The following is an 18692-nucleotide window of genomic DNA, read 5'->3' as shown; positions in this document are numbered from 1 at the left end:
TGTATATAATCATCATCATAATAATAATAGCTGGACTAAATGATATGAAGTTTTTTCCAATTCTGAAATATTTGATTTTATATTAGCACTCCTATCTAATGATGCAGAGTGGGATCCTTCCATGTTTGCCTGTGCCATGTGGCTTGTGTTCATATTCTTCCATAAACCCTCTATTTGGCATTTACCCAACATGCTAGGTGGGAGTAGAATGCTAGATCTTTGCATGGATGTTGACTGATCCTAATTCTAATTATGTGACTGACCCAATTTTTTTTCCTAGTGATACATTTCTCTGACGACACTTTTTATTCCTGTTGCACAATTCTAAATTGTAATGTGTTGCAAATCTATCTAGCATATGCCTCTCCATTTCCCTTTTAAGATTCCACAAATTTAATCATTTAATAAATTTCCAAAGGAGAAATTATAGAATTTTATAACATGCAATAAAAATAGCACTAAAAGAATATTATTGAGTTTTTTTAAGATGAGGGATAGTTCGTGAGAAAGTATATTAGTTTAATTTTGTTCAGTGGCCATCTATAATACATAAAACTGTATGCATTGAGGAGGTACAAAACACGAGTTCTATGTGAAGTCCAAGGAGGAATGATATTTTGGATGAGTGGACCAGCTTCTGATGTCATATTGTTCTGGTACCACACTTGGAACTTTGGAGTCCTTGTCTTTTCAGATTCTCTCTTGACACATAATTATTCATCAAGAGTTTGTCTCAGTCTCTTGGTGTTAAAACTAGGATTAACGTATGTGTGGTACTATTGCCCAATACGTTTTGAGACACTCGATTCACAGTGTTACACCCTAAATTTTTATATTTCAGCAACAGGAAAAAGAAAAGCCTAATATAGGAGATGGTTGATGTTAGTTCATATTTCTTCTCTGGAAGACTTTGATCACATCTTTTGATGACATTTATTGGAGAATGCTTCAATCTTAGTGATGGGTAGCAGTTCCTATGTATTTTGGGTATCTGATATTTATTAGAGATGCATACTCCATTTTTCTCTCTCAGTCTATAGCTGAATTTATTTTTATTTGTGCAAAAGTTTTGGTTTTATATAATGTAAGTAGTCTACTTCATCTTATAGCATTTTTTCATGCCATAACTGGTAAGCAAATCTGCTATGTAAAGTTCTGAGGACATTTTTTTTTCATTTTGTGAGTTTTAAATATTTGTGTTTTTTATCTGTTGGGAATTTCTATGGTATGTAATACAGGTTTCTATGCTAAATCCATTTTCCTATCAGATGCCTATTAAGCTTTTTTTGGGGGGGTTGTGTTGATTTGCTTGTTTGTTTTTGCTGAGGCAATTGAGGTTAAGTGACTTGTACAGGGTCACACAGTTAGGAAGTATTAAGTGTCTGAGGCCAAATTTGAATTCAGGATGTCAGGGCTGGTGTTCTATTCACTGTGCCACCTAGCTGCCTCTTAAGTTTTTTCTAGCATTTCTTATTGAATAGAAAATACTTTTTCAGGTTAAAAAATTAAGAAGGAGAAAAATCCTTGAGCTCTTGGAAGGTAAATGTAAATCTTTTCCTCTTTGAGATCTTTGGATATAGATATAGTGATAGTATCACTGAATCAAAGGGCACATACAGTTTAGCATCTTTGGGGACACAGTTCCAAGTTGCTAACATTCTCTTTCAACTAACAAACAAGAGAATGAAATGTAACATAGGTATAAGCTGCAAGAAATACTTGGTATGTAGCCCATGTGACACATGGCACTGTGGTAAATAAGCAACATTATGGACCACTTTCCTCAAACTTAGATAAGGCGTTAATATATTACTTTTCTTTTCCATGTAGCAAATATGCTTAGTCGAGCAAAAAAAAAATCAAAACATTTACCATATCCAAAACTATATGTCTGCAGCTTCCCTTCATCTCTCTGTCAGGAAGTCTTTATCATTAGCCCTCTGGATTACATGGTTAGTCATTACATTGATCAGAGTTCTCAAGTTCTTCAAAGTTTTGGGGGGTTTTTTTAAACTGTGCTATTGTTACTATGTAAAAAGTTTTTCTTTACAGTGTTGTTACTGTGTCAAAAGTTTTTCTTTACGGTGTTGTTACTGTGTCAAATGTTCTTCTGGTTCTGTATCAATTCATAGAAGTCCCCTAGTTTTCTCTGGAAGTATCTTTTTTGTTACTTCTTACAATTAAGAAGTGTCTTGTTACATTACCAGAACACCAGGCAGCCCATTCTTTGCTGGTTTCTCCTCTGGTCCTATTCCCACTTCTTGAAGGCAACACCAATTATTGTCCCCAGGAACACCAGAGGATGGTAAATAAATCTTCTTCTTCTATTAGAAAAGACTTCCTTGCTGTCCCCCATCATCAAACAAGCAACAAGTATTTGTGAAGTATCTACTATGCGTTAGGAATATAGATGTAAAAGTGAGACAGTATCTAGTCTCAAGGAAGAATTTCAGCTGTATTGAAGCAACATCTCATCTTCTCAAGAACCTATTCCCTTTTTCTTCTGGGGGATGAAATGTGTGAGAATTGAATATACAGAGCACATATCAGACAATTTAAGCCCCAAAAGGACAGTATGGCTTGCACTAGGGAGAGTGATTTAGAGCACTTCCTTTGTGTTGACAAAGAATTGGAAATTGAATGGATGTCTATCAATTGGGGATGGCTGAACAAGTTGTGGTATATAATTGTTTTTTTTTATGTGGTATATAATTGTAATGGAATATTCTTGTGCTGTAAGAAATGACAAGCAGGATGATTTCAGAAAAGTCTGGAAAGACATAAACTGATGCAAGGTGAAGGGAGCAGAAAGAGAACATTGTACAGAGTAGCAGCAATCTTGTAAGAGGATCAACTGTGAATTATTTATATATTCTCAGCAATACAATGATCCAAGATTATTTCAAAGGACTCATGATGAAAAATGTTGTCTATCTCCAGAGAAAGAAGTGATAGACTTTGAATGCAGATCAGCCAAGGGGATAATAGACTCTGGCTCCTGAATGCCTGCCAGATGAATCTAGTTGTACATTACTTCAACAGGCTGGTCCAGGAATTTCCCTGGGCCTGCCATGAGGTTAACTTCTTCCAAGTCTCCTGGAATATCTCCTGGATATACACATGAGAAACCACCAAGTGTGAGAAAGAGGCCACTGCAAAGCACTGGATCTTATCCTTTAAAAATTTTGCCAGTATGTATCAGACTTGACCCTTTATGGTAGGTTGACCCTTAAAAGGATGTCCACCTCCGTACTTCCTTAACTATTTGGCACCTGACATCCAGAAAATTCAGGAGAAAGCAAATAAAGGCAGTGAAACCAGAAGCTGCTACAATCAGAGTTCCACAGAAACTAGAATCTAGGAGGACAGAGCCATACAGAGCCATATAGTAAGTGAAGTGTGAGAACTGATCCATGTGAGGATTTAACACAGAATGTCTTATCTTAGGCAAACTTTCACTCATGGGCCCTGAGCTTAAGGGGATAAAGTTCCAACTTAGGCCACTTTGTTGGCTCTGGGGCTCAGACTCTGACTTCTTCTCTCTATCTTCCCAGGTCCTGGCTCAGAGCTCTTCTTGCTGCACCCTCACTCTGGAGAACTGAGCACAGCTGGTACCCTGAGTCGATTAGAGAGGCCCCACTATGTGCTAACAGTGAATGCTCAGGACCAGGGCAGTCCTCCCAGAAGCACCAGCCTCCAGCTGCTCCTTCAGGTACCTGAGCCACCAGGCCCCTGAATTTTGGATCTCAAAACCTCTATTCCCCCAGTTCTAAATCCCCATTTAGCAACCCCAAACCTCCCTGCCCCCAATTTCAAACCCCAATCTCATCATTTCTAGTTTTCCCATATTCCCAAACCTCTCATTTCTAACTTCATACTTACCATCTCAACTCCAAATCTCCCAAACCAATTGTCTCTAAACCCACTGTCCCCAAATTCTGTATCCCTCCACCTTGAAACTTCTTGGGCTCCTTTACCTTTAAATCACCATTTCTCAGTTTCGACACTCTACAGCTCTCAACCTTATATCCCCCTGTCTCCAAACACCCAACCCAGCATATCATCTCTTGGCAGGTGCTGCCCCGGACCAGATCCCCGGCAGCCCCTGATGCCTCGGCAGCCCCTGCAGTGCTGACACTGACAGCAGGAGAGGGGCTCCAGCCGGGCTCCCTGCTGGGATCGGTGGCACTTCCAGGGGCCCCCCAAGGCGTACTTACTTACACACTGGTAGGTGGAGGTGACCCTGAGGGCACATTTGCGTTGGATGCAGCCACAGGTCAGCTGTACCTGGCCAGGCCTCTGGACTTCGAAGCAGGGCCAGCATGGAGAGCCCTGACTGTGCGGGCTGAGGAGGTGGGTGGGGGCGCCCCAGCCTACTCTGCTGGGCCTCGGCTGCTGCGTGTGGAGCTGCGTGTGGAGGACGAGAATGAGCACGCACCCACCTTTTCCCGGGACCCACTAACTCTGGCGCTGCCTGAGAACCCGCCCCCAGGCGCTGTGATCTACACATTCCAAGCAGCAGATGCGGATGGGCCCGGCCCAAATAGTGATGTGCGCTACCGCCTGCTGCGCCAGTCGCCTCCGGTCCCTGCCTTGCGACTGGATCCTCGCACTGGTGCCCTCAGTGCCCCCAGGGGCCTGGACCGGGAGGCCACCCCTGCCCTGCTCTTACTGGTGGAAGCCACTGATCAGGCCCGAAACATCACCCTGCGGCGCAGCACCCGTGTCTCAGCCAGGGTGTTTGTGACAGACGAGAACGACAATGTGCCACTCTTTGTCTCACCGCCCACCTCCCTGCTTCCTGAGGACCAGCCAGCTGGTTCTGTGGCCCTCTACGTGGTGGCCCGGGATCCAGACCTGGGTGAGGCTGCCCGCCTCTCCTACCAGCTGGCAGGCGGCAACAGCGATGGGCACTTTCATCTGCACCCTAGCACTGGTGAGAGCAGGGAGTGAGAAGTACCGCTGAGGTGGAGAGCAGGAGCAGCCCAGGGGCAGGACAAGGGGCTGGACCCTGAACCCTTGCTCTCACTCTCAGGTGCACTGTCCATCACACGACCCCTAGACCGGGAGCAGCGAGCTGAGCATGTGCTGACTGTGATAGCCGCAGACCACGGGTCACCGCCCCGATCAGCCACTCAATTGCTGACAGTCAGTGTGGTAGATGTCAATGATGAGGCCCCCGCCTTCCAACAGACAGCGTACCATGTCCATGTGCCAGAGAACCGTCCACCCGGCACCACTGTGCTCACCTTGCACGCCACCGACCCTGACTTGGGTACAGTGCATGGGGATGGAGGCAGACTTGGGGGGGTGGAGACCAGCACACTGAATGCCTTGAGATGGGGCAGTGAGAAGTGGAAGGGTTATAACAGTAGGGAATTGAGAGGCAAGCACTGGGAAATGGAGACTGGAAGTGGACAGGGATATTGGGGTGATGAGAAGACAGGGATGCAGGAAATAGCACCTTGGCTAGGGCAAGTTTGAGGGAGCTGGGGCTTGAATCAGTTTTGAAAGTTAGAAATGAGAAAAGTCATCTCCCCTCCCCTCCCAAACATACACTGATTAATTCCTTCTCCACCAAGGTGTTAATGGACAAGTGACATATGGTGGTGTCTCTGGTGATACATTCTCCCTGGACCCAAACACTGGGGTGCTCACTACTCGACAGGTCTTGGACCGAGAAGAGCAGCAGGAAATCAACCTAACTGGTATGGGAGATGGAAGGGATGCTGGGGATTTGCATGATGAGTGAGACATGTCCTTCCCATTGAGACGGTGCTTTGATCAAGTCCACAGTGAACAGATGGTCTAAGATCATCTCTGGTTTTCTCTTATAAGGGTATCACAGACTATGTAGCACCTGTTTATGTTGGGCCAGGTCTCTGACTGGAAGGGACAGTCAGGAGAAAAATGTGTATATTGGCCAGAGGCATCATGGTATAAAGAAAAGGGCCCTGGATGAGCCAAGAGGCTACCACCAAGTCTTGGGTCTGCTATTAATTCCTTGTGTAAAGTCCCTTCTCTCTGGACTTCAGTTTGGTGCTTTAAGAGGAAGTTCTAAGGTCCCTTTTGACTCTATAAGTTTATGAATCTTTTGGAACCAGTTGAGCATGTCAGTAAGAAGCAGTCCAAGTCTTTTGGTCTGATCAGAAATTTAGTACATTATGGAGAAATTAAGTGGGAAGGAAGGGGCCTTGGGGATTTCCGATCACACAATTATATTTTAGAAGATTCTTCCACAGTTCCTTGTTATTGTACATTCTGAATTATGTGGCCAATCTAAAAAGCACTAGGGAAGTTTCACTTTGAAACCATCCCCACTTCTATCTTGCAAACAGCCATTAAATATTTGTGACCTCCCAAATTAGTGCTTTGAGGAGCACAAGTGTGTTTCTGTCCTGCACTTTCTCCTGTCCCCACTCTCATAGGCAGGATCTACTGGCACAGACCAAAGCTCTGTTTGTGGGCTGTTTTTTAGGTCATGTTCAGTCACAAAATTTTGGAATTGGGAGGAACCTTTAGCTCAATTCATATCCAAAAAAGAACTCCATAATGTGTGATAACTGATGAGTCACAGTGGATATTTTCCATGGCAGTGCAAAAATCTTTGTCAAGTGCTGCTTCTGTTCTATGCCATGATTAATATTTAAAATATCAGATAAGATTATCTGTATTGTTACACGTTTGAAGAAATCTTGTTTGATTTTCATTGCATGAAAGACCCTTTGTTGAAAGAGTTTCTTTAAGGTAGTATTTTATTTAAATGAAATCAAATGTATTTTTTTAAATTAGTCAACAAATAATAAGTACATTGATATCTGTTTTTTCTTTACAAATTTTAGTCAAATATGACTGTCAAGATATGAATTATTATGAAAAAGCTATTTGCAGAAACCTGCCTATTCCCTTCTCATACCTTCAAGAATATACTAAATGCAGTTACAGATTATCCTTACAAAAATTTTAGAGATGATAAAGAAGCAATATGGGCTAGTAGTTATTAATTTTCCTTTGTTGTTGTTTTTTTTTGTTTTATTTTGTTTTTGTTTTTTTCTGAGGCAACTGGAATTAAGTGACTTGCCTAGCTAGCAAGTATTAAGTGTCTGAGGCATCATTTGAACTCAGGTCCTCCTAATTTCAGGGCCAGCCCTCTATCCACTGAACCATCTAGCTGTCCTCTTTTGGTCACTTTGTAAGATAATAATAAGGTCTGAGATTTTTTTCTAAGACCTTGGTATTCTTACTTTTTTTTAAAATACCTTAGGAATGGATTCCCCAAACCTCTTCAGTATGTGCTTTGTGTAGCCAACTTATGGCACTTTTCCCAAAAGATTCTCTCTCCCTGATTTGAACTGGCTTGCTTGTTCTACCTCCCACCAACACCCACACCATCTTTTGACTGATCAAGTGATATCCCTAGAAGGGTAACCATATGACTACAATTCAAACTCTCTTTCAGGGTCCTAAGTGTATCCATGATATAGAAACAGATAAACTCCTACTAATTACTATTGCAGTTATTGGGCCTCCACTAGCATACTTTCCATTTATACAAAATCATTTAGTTACAACGATACCATTGATAATTAAACATGAAACTTTCTAAAATAAAGCAGAATAATCAACATACTTATTAATAGAAGGTAAAAGCATGAATAATTAAAATATAACAGTCCATCTATAAACCTGGGTTATCACTCTTTCAGCAATATATACAATGCATGTAGTGGGGAAGATAGACACATATTTATACATATAGGAACCCAGCACTGAAGCACAGAAGTGGGGAAAAGCAAAGCTGTCTCTCTGCCATTCTTAGGCCATAGAGTAGGTTTTTTTTTTTTCCTTTAAGATTTAAAGGCATTTTTTTTTAAACAAAGCCATCCTTGACAGCGTACTAAAAAAGTATTGTGATTTTTCAGTAAGCATTGGTTACCTTAAATCAGAGAATTGCTAAGCTCTTTTGAATATGCTCTGGGATTCTGAACACTTTCTTCCTCTCTCTCCAACTATAGAAAACAGTAGGATTTTGTAGCTTTTTTCTGAGTCAGCTCTCCAAATAGGAGATTATTTTCCTTTGTCCAAACAGCTTTCATGAGCAGCTAGGTAGCCCATTGGCTGGAATGTGGGGCCTGGAGTCTGGAAGATTCATCTTCCTGAGTTCAAATGTGGCCTCAGACACTCACTAGCTGTGTGACTCTAGGTAAGACATTTAATCCTGTTTGTCTCAGTTCCTCATTTGTAAAATGAAATGGAGAAGGAACTGACAGAATATCACAATATCTTTGCCAAGAAAACCCCAAATGATTTCACAAAAAGTTAGATACAAATAAAAATGATCAAACAACAGCAAAAAGCTTTTGGCAAAGCTATGTCTCTTATCAAAGCAAATGCAAAACTTTTAATTTATCCTATTTTTTCCTCCCTAAGCAGAAAGGGCAACACAAGCAAACCTCTTAGGTAGTAGAGAATATAAAATATGCCACAAAATTATGTTTTTATTGCCCTTGAATGCACAATAAAACCAACTCAATGAGCTCCTTTATTTTTCTCACCTATGAAGCAGTCATGAATTTCTCCTGGATTGTCTTCTCTACTAATATCTTCTGCCATGTTTATTCATGTGGTACTTGCTTCTCTGGAGAAAGCCTTTCAGCTAGTTTCTAATGGTACTCATCCCATTGCTTATCAGCTAGATACGCTTAAGTTCCTTTATAGCTTCAAAGATGTAATTACCAACTCTTGGTAGCTTTTGTATCCCACAATTATTCTTTGCCTTTCAGGTTGAATATTATCCAAGTTTAATACAGTCATTAAAATCACAGAATCTTAGCACCGAAAGGGACCTCTATAGATATCAAGTTCAGCCTACACCTAAATAAGAAATTTATCACGTTACAAGTGAACACTGGGCTCCTGTTTGAAGGCTTACAATAATGAAAAAGGAACTTCCTGCTTACCTAGTATTACTAGTATTACTAGTATTATTCCCATTTTACAGATGAGAAAACTGAAGCCGCAGGAGTTAAAATGTGACTTGCCCCAGATCACAGAGCTAGGAAGTATCTGAGGTCAATTTGAACTTATAACTTACTGACTCAAGGTCAGGTGTTCTAACTACTGAACCATCTAGCTGTTTAGGTATATGCTTGAAGTTATGTGGTTTGTTTTGTATGTGTGTATGTATGTATGTATGTATGTATGTATATGTATATAGTATAAGCTTAGTGCTATGTCACAACTCAAGGGACAGCAGTATAATTTTGCTGAGCATGATTTATATACACACCTACATGCATACCAATGTGCAGATGCATGCCTAGATACACTCATAGATTTGTGAGTGCATATTTGCATTGGGGAATTTATATGTAACTGATATAGGAAGCCTAGAGATGCTGTGATATGTTGTGCTACTTCTGCTGCTGTTGTTCAGTCGTATCCAACTTTTCGTGACCCCATTTGGGCTTTTTTGGGCAGAGATACTGGAGGGGTTTGCTACTTCATTCTCCAGCTCATTTGACAAATGAGGAAACTGAGTCAAATAGTTAAGTGACTTGCTCAGGGTCACACAGCTAACAAGTATCTGAGACCCGATTTGAATTCAGAAAGATGAGTCTTCTTGGCTCCAGCCTGGCGCTCTATTCATTATGATGCCAGAATATAAACAAACTATATATTGGTGTTTTATATATATATATATGCTGTGCATATGAGGGTACATTCTTACATGTAGAGAAGTATACGGTACTGAAGTACAACCCTGTAATGAGGATTCACCCCCAGGATCTGTCCATGCATGTACCTGTGTAATACTAAGGCCAGGTGTGTCACAGCACTGGTGCCAGTTTCCAGGATCCGGAACTGCTGTGAGTACAGCGTACACCGATAGTGTGTGACCAGGGTAGGGGCTTGCCGGCCATCTTAGCTGCCTCTGCCTGTATGTATGCATGGGTGGGTACGTGATTGTGTGTGCATGTATGTACTTGGGTACCTAGGACAGCGTCTGTGCTGAGTACCATATGTATTTGCAGTATATGCCCAGGATGGGGGCTCACCACCCCTGCTGAGCCACGTGTCCGTGCACGTGACCGTGGAGGATGAGAATGACCATGCACCGGCCTTTGGGAGCTCCCATCTCTCCCTGGAGGTTCCTGAGGGCCAGGATCCCCAGACACTGACTGTGCTTAGGGCTTCGGATCCTGACATTGGCCCTAATGGGCAGATTAACTATCAAATTCTGAGTAAGTCATATATCAAGACTCAGGGGCTGGGGTCTTCCTTATGACAGAGGTTCTCTGGGACCCTTATGATCACCATGCAACCTTCTTACACCTGTCCACAAAACGACTTTCTACCCTCCCCAGCAGCCACCATAACTTCATTCCACAGAACCACATTATTGCTCTCCATTCTCCCCTCCTCATGTGAGACTCCCTCCAACTCCACACTAACCATGTTCCATTCTTTCTCTCTCCCATCCCTGGCTTCTTCCTTCATCTTCTATTCTCCCATGTCCACCTCTTCTGTTTTTTGTCTTTGCCTCTCTTGGTTGTTATTGTCCCTGGCCCTTTATTTTTCTGGCTCTCTCTGTTTTTCTGCCCCTCCATCTTTGTTTGTGGATCGGTCCAGCAGATGGTGATGTATCTGGAGCCTTCATCCTGGATGCAGTATCGGGGACCCTGGGCACAGCTCGGTCCTTGGACCGGGAGGCAGAACCATCCTTCCAGCTCTTGGTGGCAGCCAGGGATGGAGGCCAGCCTGTCCTGAGCGCCACCATGCTGGTGACTGTGGTGGTGCTGGATGCCAATGACCACGCCCCCACCTTCACAGCCCCGTCCTACACGGTGGAGGTGCCCGAGGACGCCCCCCCAGGGACACTGCTGCTGCAGCTGGAAGCTCACGATCCGGACGCGGGTGCCAACGGGCGTGTGGCCTACTACCTGGGGGAGGGTGCAGGCGGTGCCTTCTTGCTGGAGCCTGGCTCAGGAGAGCTGCGCACGGCTGTTCCCCTAGACCGTGAGCGCCAGGCTCGCTATGGCTTTGTGGTGCATGCTGTGGATGGAGCCGCAGCGGGGCCCCTCAGTGCCAGTGTGTCTGTCACCATTGCTGTGCGAGATGTTAATGACCACGCACCCGCCTTCCCATCCAGCCCCCTCAGGCTCCGGCTGCGGCCCACCCGCACCGCCCTGGGCCAAGGCTCCTCTGGTCCTCACTTCTTAGCCACGCTGAGGGCTGAGGACCGGGATGCTGGCGCCAATGCCTCCATCTTGTACCGGCTGGCGGGGCCTGCACCCCCTGGCGCCTCTGTGGACTCATACACTGGGGAGATCCGCTTGGCACGCCCACCCGCCTCCCTGGGCCCCCGGGACCGTGTACTCTTCATTGTGGCCACTGACCTGGGCCGCCCAGCTCGTTCTGCCACTGGTGTGGTTATTGTAGGGTTACAAGGGGAAACAGAACGTGGCCCTCGATTTCCCCGGCCCAGCAGCGAGGCTGCTATTCCTGAGGATGCCCCACCAGGTACGGAGAGGGCCTGTGGAATGGAAGTGGAAATAGGGGCCATTAAACATCCCCAGGGCACACATGCATGTGTTTGGTACCATAGACATAAAAGTTGTTCCATACCCTTCCCCAGCACACCCACTAACTCCTGACTGAACCCAGCTCATGATGTTTGATTCTCTGATCCCTCAATACTTCTTCCCTGAGATCTGATCTTGACCCCTGAGCTCCACCCATAAATCATTTCCTACCTCTTCTAGGGACCCTCATTATGTCCCCCCAGGCCACCCATGCTGGGGGCTCCACAGGAGCTATCACCTACAGCATCCTCAGCGGCAACGAGCATGATCTTTTCTCCATTGAACCCAGCACAGGTAGGGTCTACGGGCAGGCTGGGGCAGAGGGTCAACTTAAAGGGTGTCTGTGTCTATCTAATGGAGATCTAATGGAATGTCCTGAGATCAGGGAAGAAACATTCTGAGCGTCTAAGATGTGGGAGGTGGGAGGGGCTGACTCTAAAATCTTAGTGTCCCTCTGAGATCTGGGGGTGTATCCCAGCAGGCGTGTCAGTGATGGAGATGGGGGTGAGGAGTGGGGCAGGTTCCCTCTCTGAGGTGTAAGGATTATCATTAGGTAGATAATGGATGTTGGGAGGTCTCCCTGAGATCTGAAGTTCTCATGATCCACCAGGGGCACTCTCGGTGAAGGCGGCCGGGGGACTGGATTTTGAGACAAGCCCAAGGCTGCGGCTGGTTCTGCAAGCAGAGAGTGGTGGTTCCTTTGGCTTCACGGTGCTAACGCTGAGCCTCCAGGATGCTAATGACAATGCTCCACGATTTCTGAAGCCACACTATGCAGCCTTTGTACCCGAGTCTCGCCCTTTGTCTGGGCCTCTCCTGAAGGTGGGGGGCAGGATTGGGGAGGGAAGGACTATCGATGGGTAGGAGGGTCCCTCATTACTGTTTCCCACAGACCATGAATAGAGGTGGACTCTCTACATCAGACTCATAGGCTGGGGACAGGGTCTGAGACGAGATCAGGGCCCCAATCTGTCTTCCTGACATCCTCAGGTAGAGGCTGATGACCTGGACCAGGGCCCAGGCGGACAAGTCACTTATAGCCTGGCTCCATCCCAGGCCACTCGGGGGCTGTTTCACATAGACCCAGCTATGGGTACCATTACCACCACAGCTATCCTGGACCGAGAGATCTGGGCAGAGACTCGGTGAGGACTCAGTTCCTTTCCCCAATCCATGGACCCTCTGCTCCTCTTCCCCCTTGCCTAGTCACCTATCCAAAATCACTAGCCCACCACTGTGCCCCGATGTTACATGTCTCATAGCAACTCTCTGAGTCCTTCCTGAGTTTCTCCCATCCCAGTGTCTTTCCAGCATTTGCATGTTCCCCGAAAGTCCAACTACACTAAAAGGCCTCACCTTTTCCATTCTCCCCATCCTATGACTCTTGACCTGGTTGCTTCCTGATCCTGTACCCCCAGCCTGGTGGTGATGGCCACGGATAGAGGCTCCCCACCCTTAGTGGGCTCAGCCACACTGACTGTACTGGTCATTGACGCCAATGACAACCGACCAACCATCCCCCAGCCCTGGGAGATCCAAGTACCAGAGGGTAAGTGTGACCTAAAGCCAGGGGATGGTATCTTAATCTGTGAGGGTGAATGTCACTACCTAAGTCCTGGGTGGTCCACGTCCTTTGTCTGTAACAGCCTCCATATGGGGGCCCCACACCTATGTTCCATGTCTCATGTATTATATAGATGCACTTCTAGGCTCAGAGATTGCTCGGGTGACGGGGAATGACGTGGACTCAGGGCCTGCCTTGTGGTATGTGCTGAACCCGCCTGGGACCCAGGGCCCCTTCAGTGTGGGGCGCTACGGAGGCCGCATCTCCCTCACAGAGCCCCTTGACTTTGAGCACATGGACTGTTATCAGCTGCACCTGCTGGCCCGGGATGGGCAGCATGAGGGCAGCGCCAACCTCACGGTACAGGTAGAGGATGTCAACGACAACGCACCCACCTTCTCTCAAAGCCTCTATCAGGTATGTTTGTACCTACCCCTCTTCCCAAGTGTCTACAAGGATGCCTAAAGTTTTCCCTTCATACTCTCTGCTTCTCTACAGCCTTTCCTAGGCTTTTACTGAGCCTCTTCTCTGTCCCAGAATCCCCCAAATAGAAACACCTCAGGGTAAGGGTCCCTTTTGCTCTCACTGCCACCAACTCCCAGCTCCTACACTGATTCAGTGTATGACTTTGACCAAGTAGGTCTTTTCCATCCTCCTCAAATTTCCTCATCTGTAAAAGCAAAGGGTTAGACCCAATTGTCTCTTAAGTCTCCTGAAACTCTGAGGGTCTGCAACTTGGCTTAGGCTTATTACCTTTGTTTTTAAACTCTCTAGTTTATCTTCTTACCATGGGAGATTGTATAGCTGAGGATCTAAGAAAGAAAGGTCCCCCTGTCTGAATTGGGGTCCTCTTTAATCATGACTAAGGTAATTTGGTTCCTATGTGCAGTATCTGCCTTATTTAAAACACCACCTTTTTCATAAGCTGCTTGTGCTCCTGGGCAAAGTTTAGCTTCAACATTCTTGAGCTGATGTTTCAATATTGGTTTTTGGGGAAGTTGGTTGGTACAGTGGATAGCAAACCAGCCCTGAAGTCAGGAGGACCCGAGTTCAAATGTGATCTCAGACATTTAACACTTCCTGGCTGTGTGACCCTGAGCAAGTCACTTAACCCCAATTGCCTCAGCAAAGAAAAGAAAAATACTGCAGTTTTTTTAGAGCACTTTTTAATAGTTTGCATCAAGCAGTTCTCTTGAGGACTTGTCACTTTATATCCAAAGCATGATTCCTAAAAATGTAAGCTATCTCATGTTCCCATTTCTTCTTCAGCCTCAGTAACATACTTTGAAGCTCTTCTCTTTGATTTCTCTCTCTATAGCATAAGGATCATAATAAAACCTGCCACCCCAGGTTGTTGTGAGGATCACATGAGAGAACATAAGTAATATACTTGTGAATCTTAAAGTTCTCTGTAAAATTCTAGCTAATAATATAAAGTTTCATCAATGGTCTCTGATCACCTAAGTTCTTCAGCAAAATCTTATTACCTTGCTTCAGTTAAGAAAGTGCAGGCTTTGTATGCTACCCATTTGTTTCTTGATGTTACTTAGGGAACTTTGCTCTGAACCAAGTGAAAATTCTCCTTTCTACTGCTTGCTATATTTGTGGCTGTCTAATCCACTTATATAACAGAAGACAGTTTGCCTCTCTGGTTAGATCTTTTAAAAATTCAATTTTAATGTCTATTCTGAATTTTCTCCCTCTTCTCATCCCTCTCCCACATCTGTGGTTATATCTTGATGCTGATCTAGGTTCTGGAACAATCTCCATCTTTGGTCTCTGTCTTCATTTCCTGATGCTGATTCTTTGGCATTCAGCCTCTCACAAACCAACCCTACATTCCTCTTTTGGGTACATTCATCACTCATGTGATTCACCCACGCTATTGTTGCAACAAAAGATTCAAATCTTCTATTTTGCTCATTACTGTGTTTATAACTGTTCTAGGGATGTTCTTACATCTGACTGTTCTGACCTTTGTTCTCTTGGTCTTTTGCTTTCACAAAATATAATGCTCTTGCCTCTTGTTCTTCCTTTTTACAAGTTCTTTGTCAACTTTGCCATCCAAATTGCATTATATTAGTGTGATTCCCACTGTTTCTTTAGTTCATACAGAAGAGGATGCTCTAGAGTTCATCAAGATTGAGACTGCCCATTGGGAATCCCTCTTAACAGCACTTCTGTTGTATATTTTGTATACTGTGCTCATCATCTTGTGGAACTGTAGTGATATCTACTGTGTCTCTAGAACTGTATGAGTCACATTCATAAGCTCAGGTGTTACCTCCCATTTCTGTACAAGTCTTTTAGTTTAGCATCTAGTTAAATCATGAATTTTGTTGGCTTTTCTCCTACACATTGAATAAAGGTGAGAAATATTATATGAAATCTCACCATTACTGAAATCATCCTGTAGGCTTTGCAGACTCTCTTATTGTGTCATATCAGACTTCCTGGTTTTCTGGCTTTGCACCCATATGTTGAAGACTTTTCATCATTATATCAACATCCTCACCTCTGAGACAGAGAACATCAAGTCTGCAGAGAATTCCTCACAGATATGACCCACACGTCCCATGATACTTATAGTGTCAAGTGATACAAGGTTTTCTACTTCTAAGAAGATAGCTACAAAATTCTTTTTTTGAGATTAAACCTATATTATCACTCATGATATTTTCCTGTTCTATTCTGAAATCTAGCTCTTGCCTCATCTATAGATAAGCTATTTCTATGCATTACAGGGGAATTAGTTATGGCCTTTCTCATAGGTGAATTGTCTCTTGGTGACAATTCAAAATTCCTTTCAATCTCTTTACTTTTAGACCCTCTTTTCCTCAGTAGCAGCACTATCAAACACTTTGCATTTATGAGTACAATGTAATAATTGTAATTTACAATTACAAATTGAAAAAAGTTGCCTATGACAACAAAAAATAGTTGTAAAATTCCATAAAAGCTTAGGCAGAATTGACCCCATTTACCTGTAGTTCATCTTTCGGTCTACTACTTCTTACATATTCATTCTCATCCTTAAGAATTCTTGAGTATTTTAAAGGGTTTTTTTTTTAATATGTATGTATGGGGGACAGCTAGGTGGCGCAGTGGATAGAGCACCAGCCTTGAATTCAGGAGGACCTGAGTTCAAATCTGGTCTCAGACACTTAACACTTCCTAGCTGTGTGACCCTGGGTAAGTCACTTAACCCCAGCCTCAGGGAAAAAAAAAAGAAAGAAGAAAAAAAATAAATAAAGATGTATGTATGTATCAAATAGCAACATGTCTTAGACATTAATAAATCAAAAGCCCATCCCAATTTATTAAATATTATTTCCTAAATAAACTGAAGAAATATCTTTCCCATAAGTGATTACCTCTATTTTTCTATTTCAGAACTCCCAATCTCTTAGAATTAAATAAATGAAGTTACTACATATCCAATTTATTAACAATGTAATCAAGTAACAACACAAAGACACAGTTATTTACAATTGTTTTAGTTGTAAGAAAGCTCATAAGCAGAATCACCTCAAGCCATCAATGTAACTTCAGCTAATTTCTCATTACTTCTGAAAACCATAGTCTTATCATCCAATTCACTATGGATACCAGTTAAATTTCTTCTCATAAATTAGTCCTCTTAGGAGAGATAGCCATCAATTTGGAGGTAAGCAGGGCTAGAAGTAGGAAACTAATGGTTCATGGGTTAAAAACAATTAAACAAGGATTTACCACTTGAGGCTGCTCATTTCTACTTTGGGGAAATCTAACTATTGTTGAGCTTTTCCTTACTTTCAAATGAAATCTGCTTCTCTATATCTTTCACTTATTGTTCCAATTTCAGCCCTCCAAAATCTAGCAGAAATCTATAGTGGAATTTTTTCCAACAGAACAACCTTCCTCACTCTTCCACGTGACAGGCAAATAAAGACAGCTTTCATGTCCCCCACTAAGAATGACTTACTTAGCCATGGCAGCTATGTGGTGCTGTGTATACAGTGCTGAGCCTAGAATCAAGAACACTTGAATTCAAATGCAGCCTCAGAACCAGACTAGTGTGAACTTGGGCAAATCATTTAAACTCTGCCTGCTTCAGTTTCTTTATCAATAATAGTACCTACATCCGGGGGCAGCTAATTGATGTAGTGAATAGAGCCCCAGCCCTGAAGTCAAGAAGTCCTGAGTTCAAATCTGGCCTCAGATATTTAACACTTCCTGGCTGTGTGACTGTGGGCAAGTCACTTACCCCCAATTGCCTCAGCAAAAAAAAAAAAAAAAAAAAAAAAAAAAAAAAAATAGTACCTAGACCTGAGGATTGCTGTATCAAAAGAAATACTTGTAAAGGGCATAGCTTAGTGTCTGGCACATAGTAAGCACTATATAAATGGTAACTAGTTATTATATGGAAAAGTGGGAATAATCTAAAACATGCTTAGCAGACTACTTTTCCACAGAATCACAGCCACTGATTTGAATCTTGGAAACAGGAACTTATCACTATCCTCTTTACCTAAGTGGGGGCAGCATTCATAAATTCAACTGCCCCAAGAATTGGATATGTAATAATTTGCTGGCTAAGTAAACCCTATCCTTAAGCCCTCCAAAGGGCCGAGACCATTGAGGAAACACATGGATAAAACACAGACACTCTTACAACATAGGAAATCCATTAGCAACTAGTTTTTCTTTAGGTAAGATACAAAAGATTGCAAAATATCCTTGTCACTCCGTTTTCTTGAACATCCTTGTTTGTGGGCAACCCTAAATCTGAAAGATGTGGAAAGTGATCATTTAACAGAGGCCTCAAAATAGCATAGTAGAGCTCGGCATAAGAGCACTGACTCACCCCTAGGAGGAGGACTCTGAAGGGACAGCTATATCAAGTGACCTGGGAAGAGGGCAGCATGGAGGGCTTGGAATGTAGTTGCAAAGCATGAGAGCATTAGAGGGAAAGGCAGGGTCCACAAGAGAAGATGGGACCCTCATGACACCCTCTTTTGGGCACAAGGTTCACAGAAGACTAAGTGGTGCAAGGACGGGGAAGAAGTGTGGCCCCCGACAGCAAGCGTCCTGGGCAAAACTCTATAAAGTCCCTTAGAATCAGCATTGACTGTCCGAAAGATCACCTTTCTCACACATTGCCTTCATCAAACCTTATCCATCCTGTCAGTCCATTAACCATGAGGCTGGCTTTTCCTCCCTCTCTAGGGAGCCTTAGCTATGGCTCCCACACCTGGGATAGAGAGGAAGCTAAGGAGAAGCTTGGGGCAAGAAGAGGGCCAGGCTGCTCGCATGGTAATGCTCACACCCATCCTTTCTTCCCAGGTGACCTTGGCAGAGCACACAACCCCAGGCAGTGCAATCCTGACCATCTCTGCCACTGACCTTGATTCTGGAGACAATGGCCGTGTTTCCTACCACCTCGTGTCCAGTACAGAGGGTTTTGACATCGACCCCAGCAATGGTGCACTTCCCTCCCCACTTCATTCCTTAGTTCCTTCCTGCCCCCTCCCTTTCCTCCAGATTCTTCTCTCTTCTTCAGT

At 43.8% G+C, this 18692-nt stretch overlaps 1 protein-coding gene across 2 annotated transcripts in view; it reads left to right on the top strand.

Moving 5' to 3' along the window:
• DCHS1 (dachsous cadherin-related 1) overlaps positions 1-18692 on the top strand; it is a 67714-nt gene that overhangs the window by 44649 nt on the left and 4373 nt on the right. Inside the window, exons 9-20 of one of the 2 annotated variants that reach the window (XM_074305046.1) lie at positions 3555-3712; positions 4075-4936; positions 5036-5275; positions 5583-5708; positions 10035-10244; positions 10636-11523; positions 11766-11879; positions 12196-12407; positions 12576-12730; positions 13004-13134; positions 13283-13566; positions 18475-18613. In XM_074305046.1, coding sequence (XP_074161147.1) covers positions 3555-3712; positions 4075-4936; positions 5036-5275; positions 5583-5708; positions 10035-10244; positions 10636-11523; positions 11766-11879; positions 12196-12407; positions 12576-12730; positions 13004-13134; positions 13283-13566; positions 18475-18613 — 3519 coding nt within the window. Of the gene's footprint in view, positions 1-3554; positions 3713-4074; positions 4937-5035; positions 5276-5582; positions 5709-10034; positions 10245-10632; positions 11524-11765; positions 11880-12195; positions 12408-12575; positions 12731-13003; positions 13135-13282; positions 13567-18474; positions 18614-18692 lie in introns of both variants that reach the window. The other variant, XM_074305045.1, reaches the window with a different exon arrangement.

Source organism: Sminthopsis crassicaudata, chromosome 3 (genome assembly GCF_048593235.1).
Source record: "Sminthopsis crassicaudata isolate SCR6 chromosome 3, ASM4859323v1, whole genome shotgun sequence".
NCBI lineage: Eukaryota > Metazoa > Chordata > Mammalia > Dasyuromorphia > Dasyuridae > Sminthopsis > Sminthopsis crassicaudata.
The sequence above is the reverse complement of the archived record's forward strand: the minus strand, read 5'-3'. Positions and strand labels throughout refer to the sequence as shown.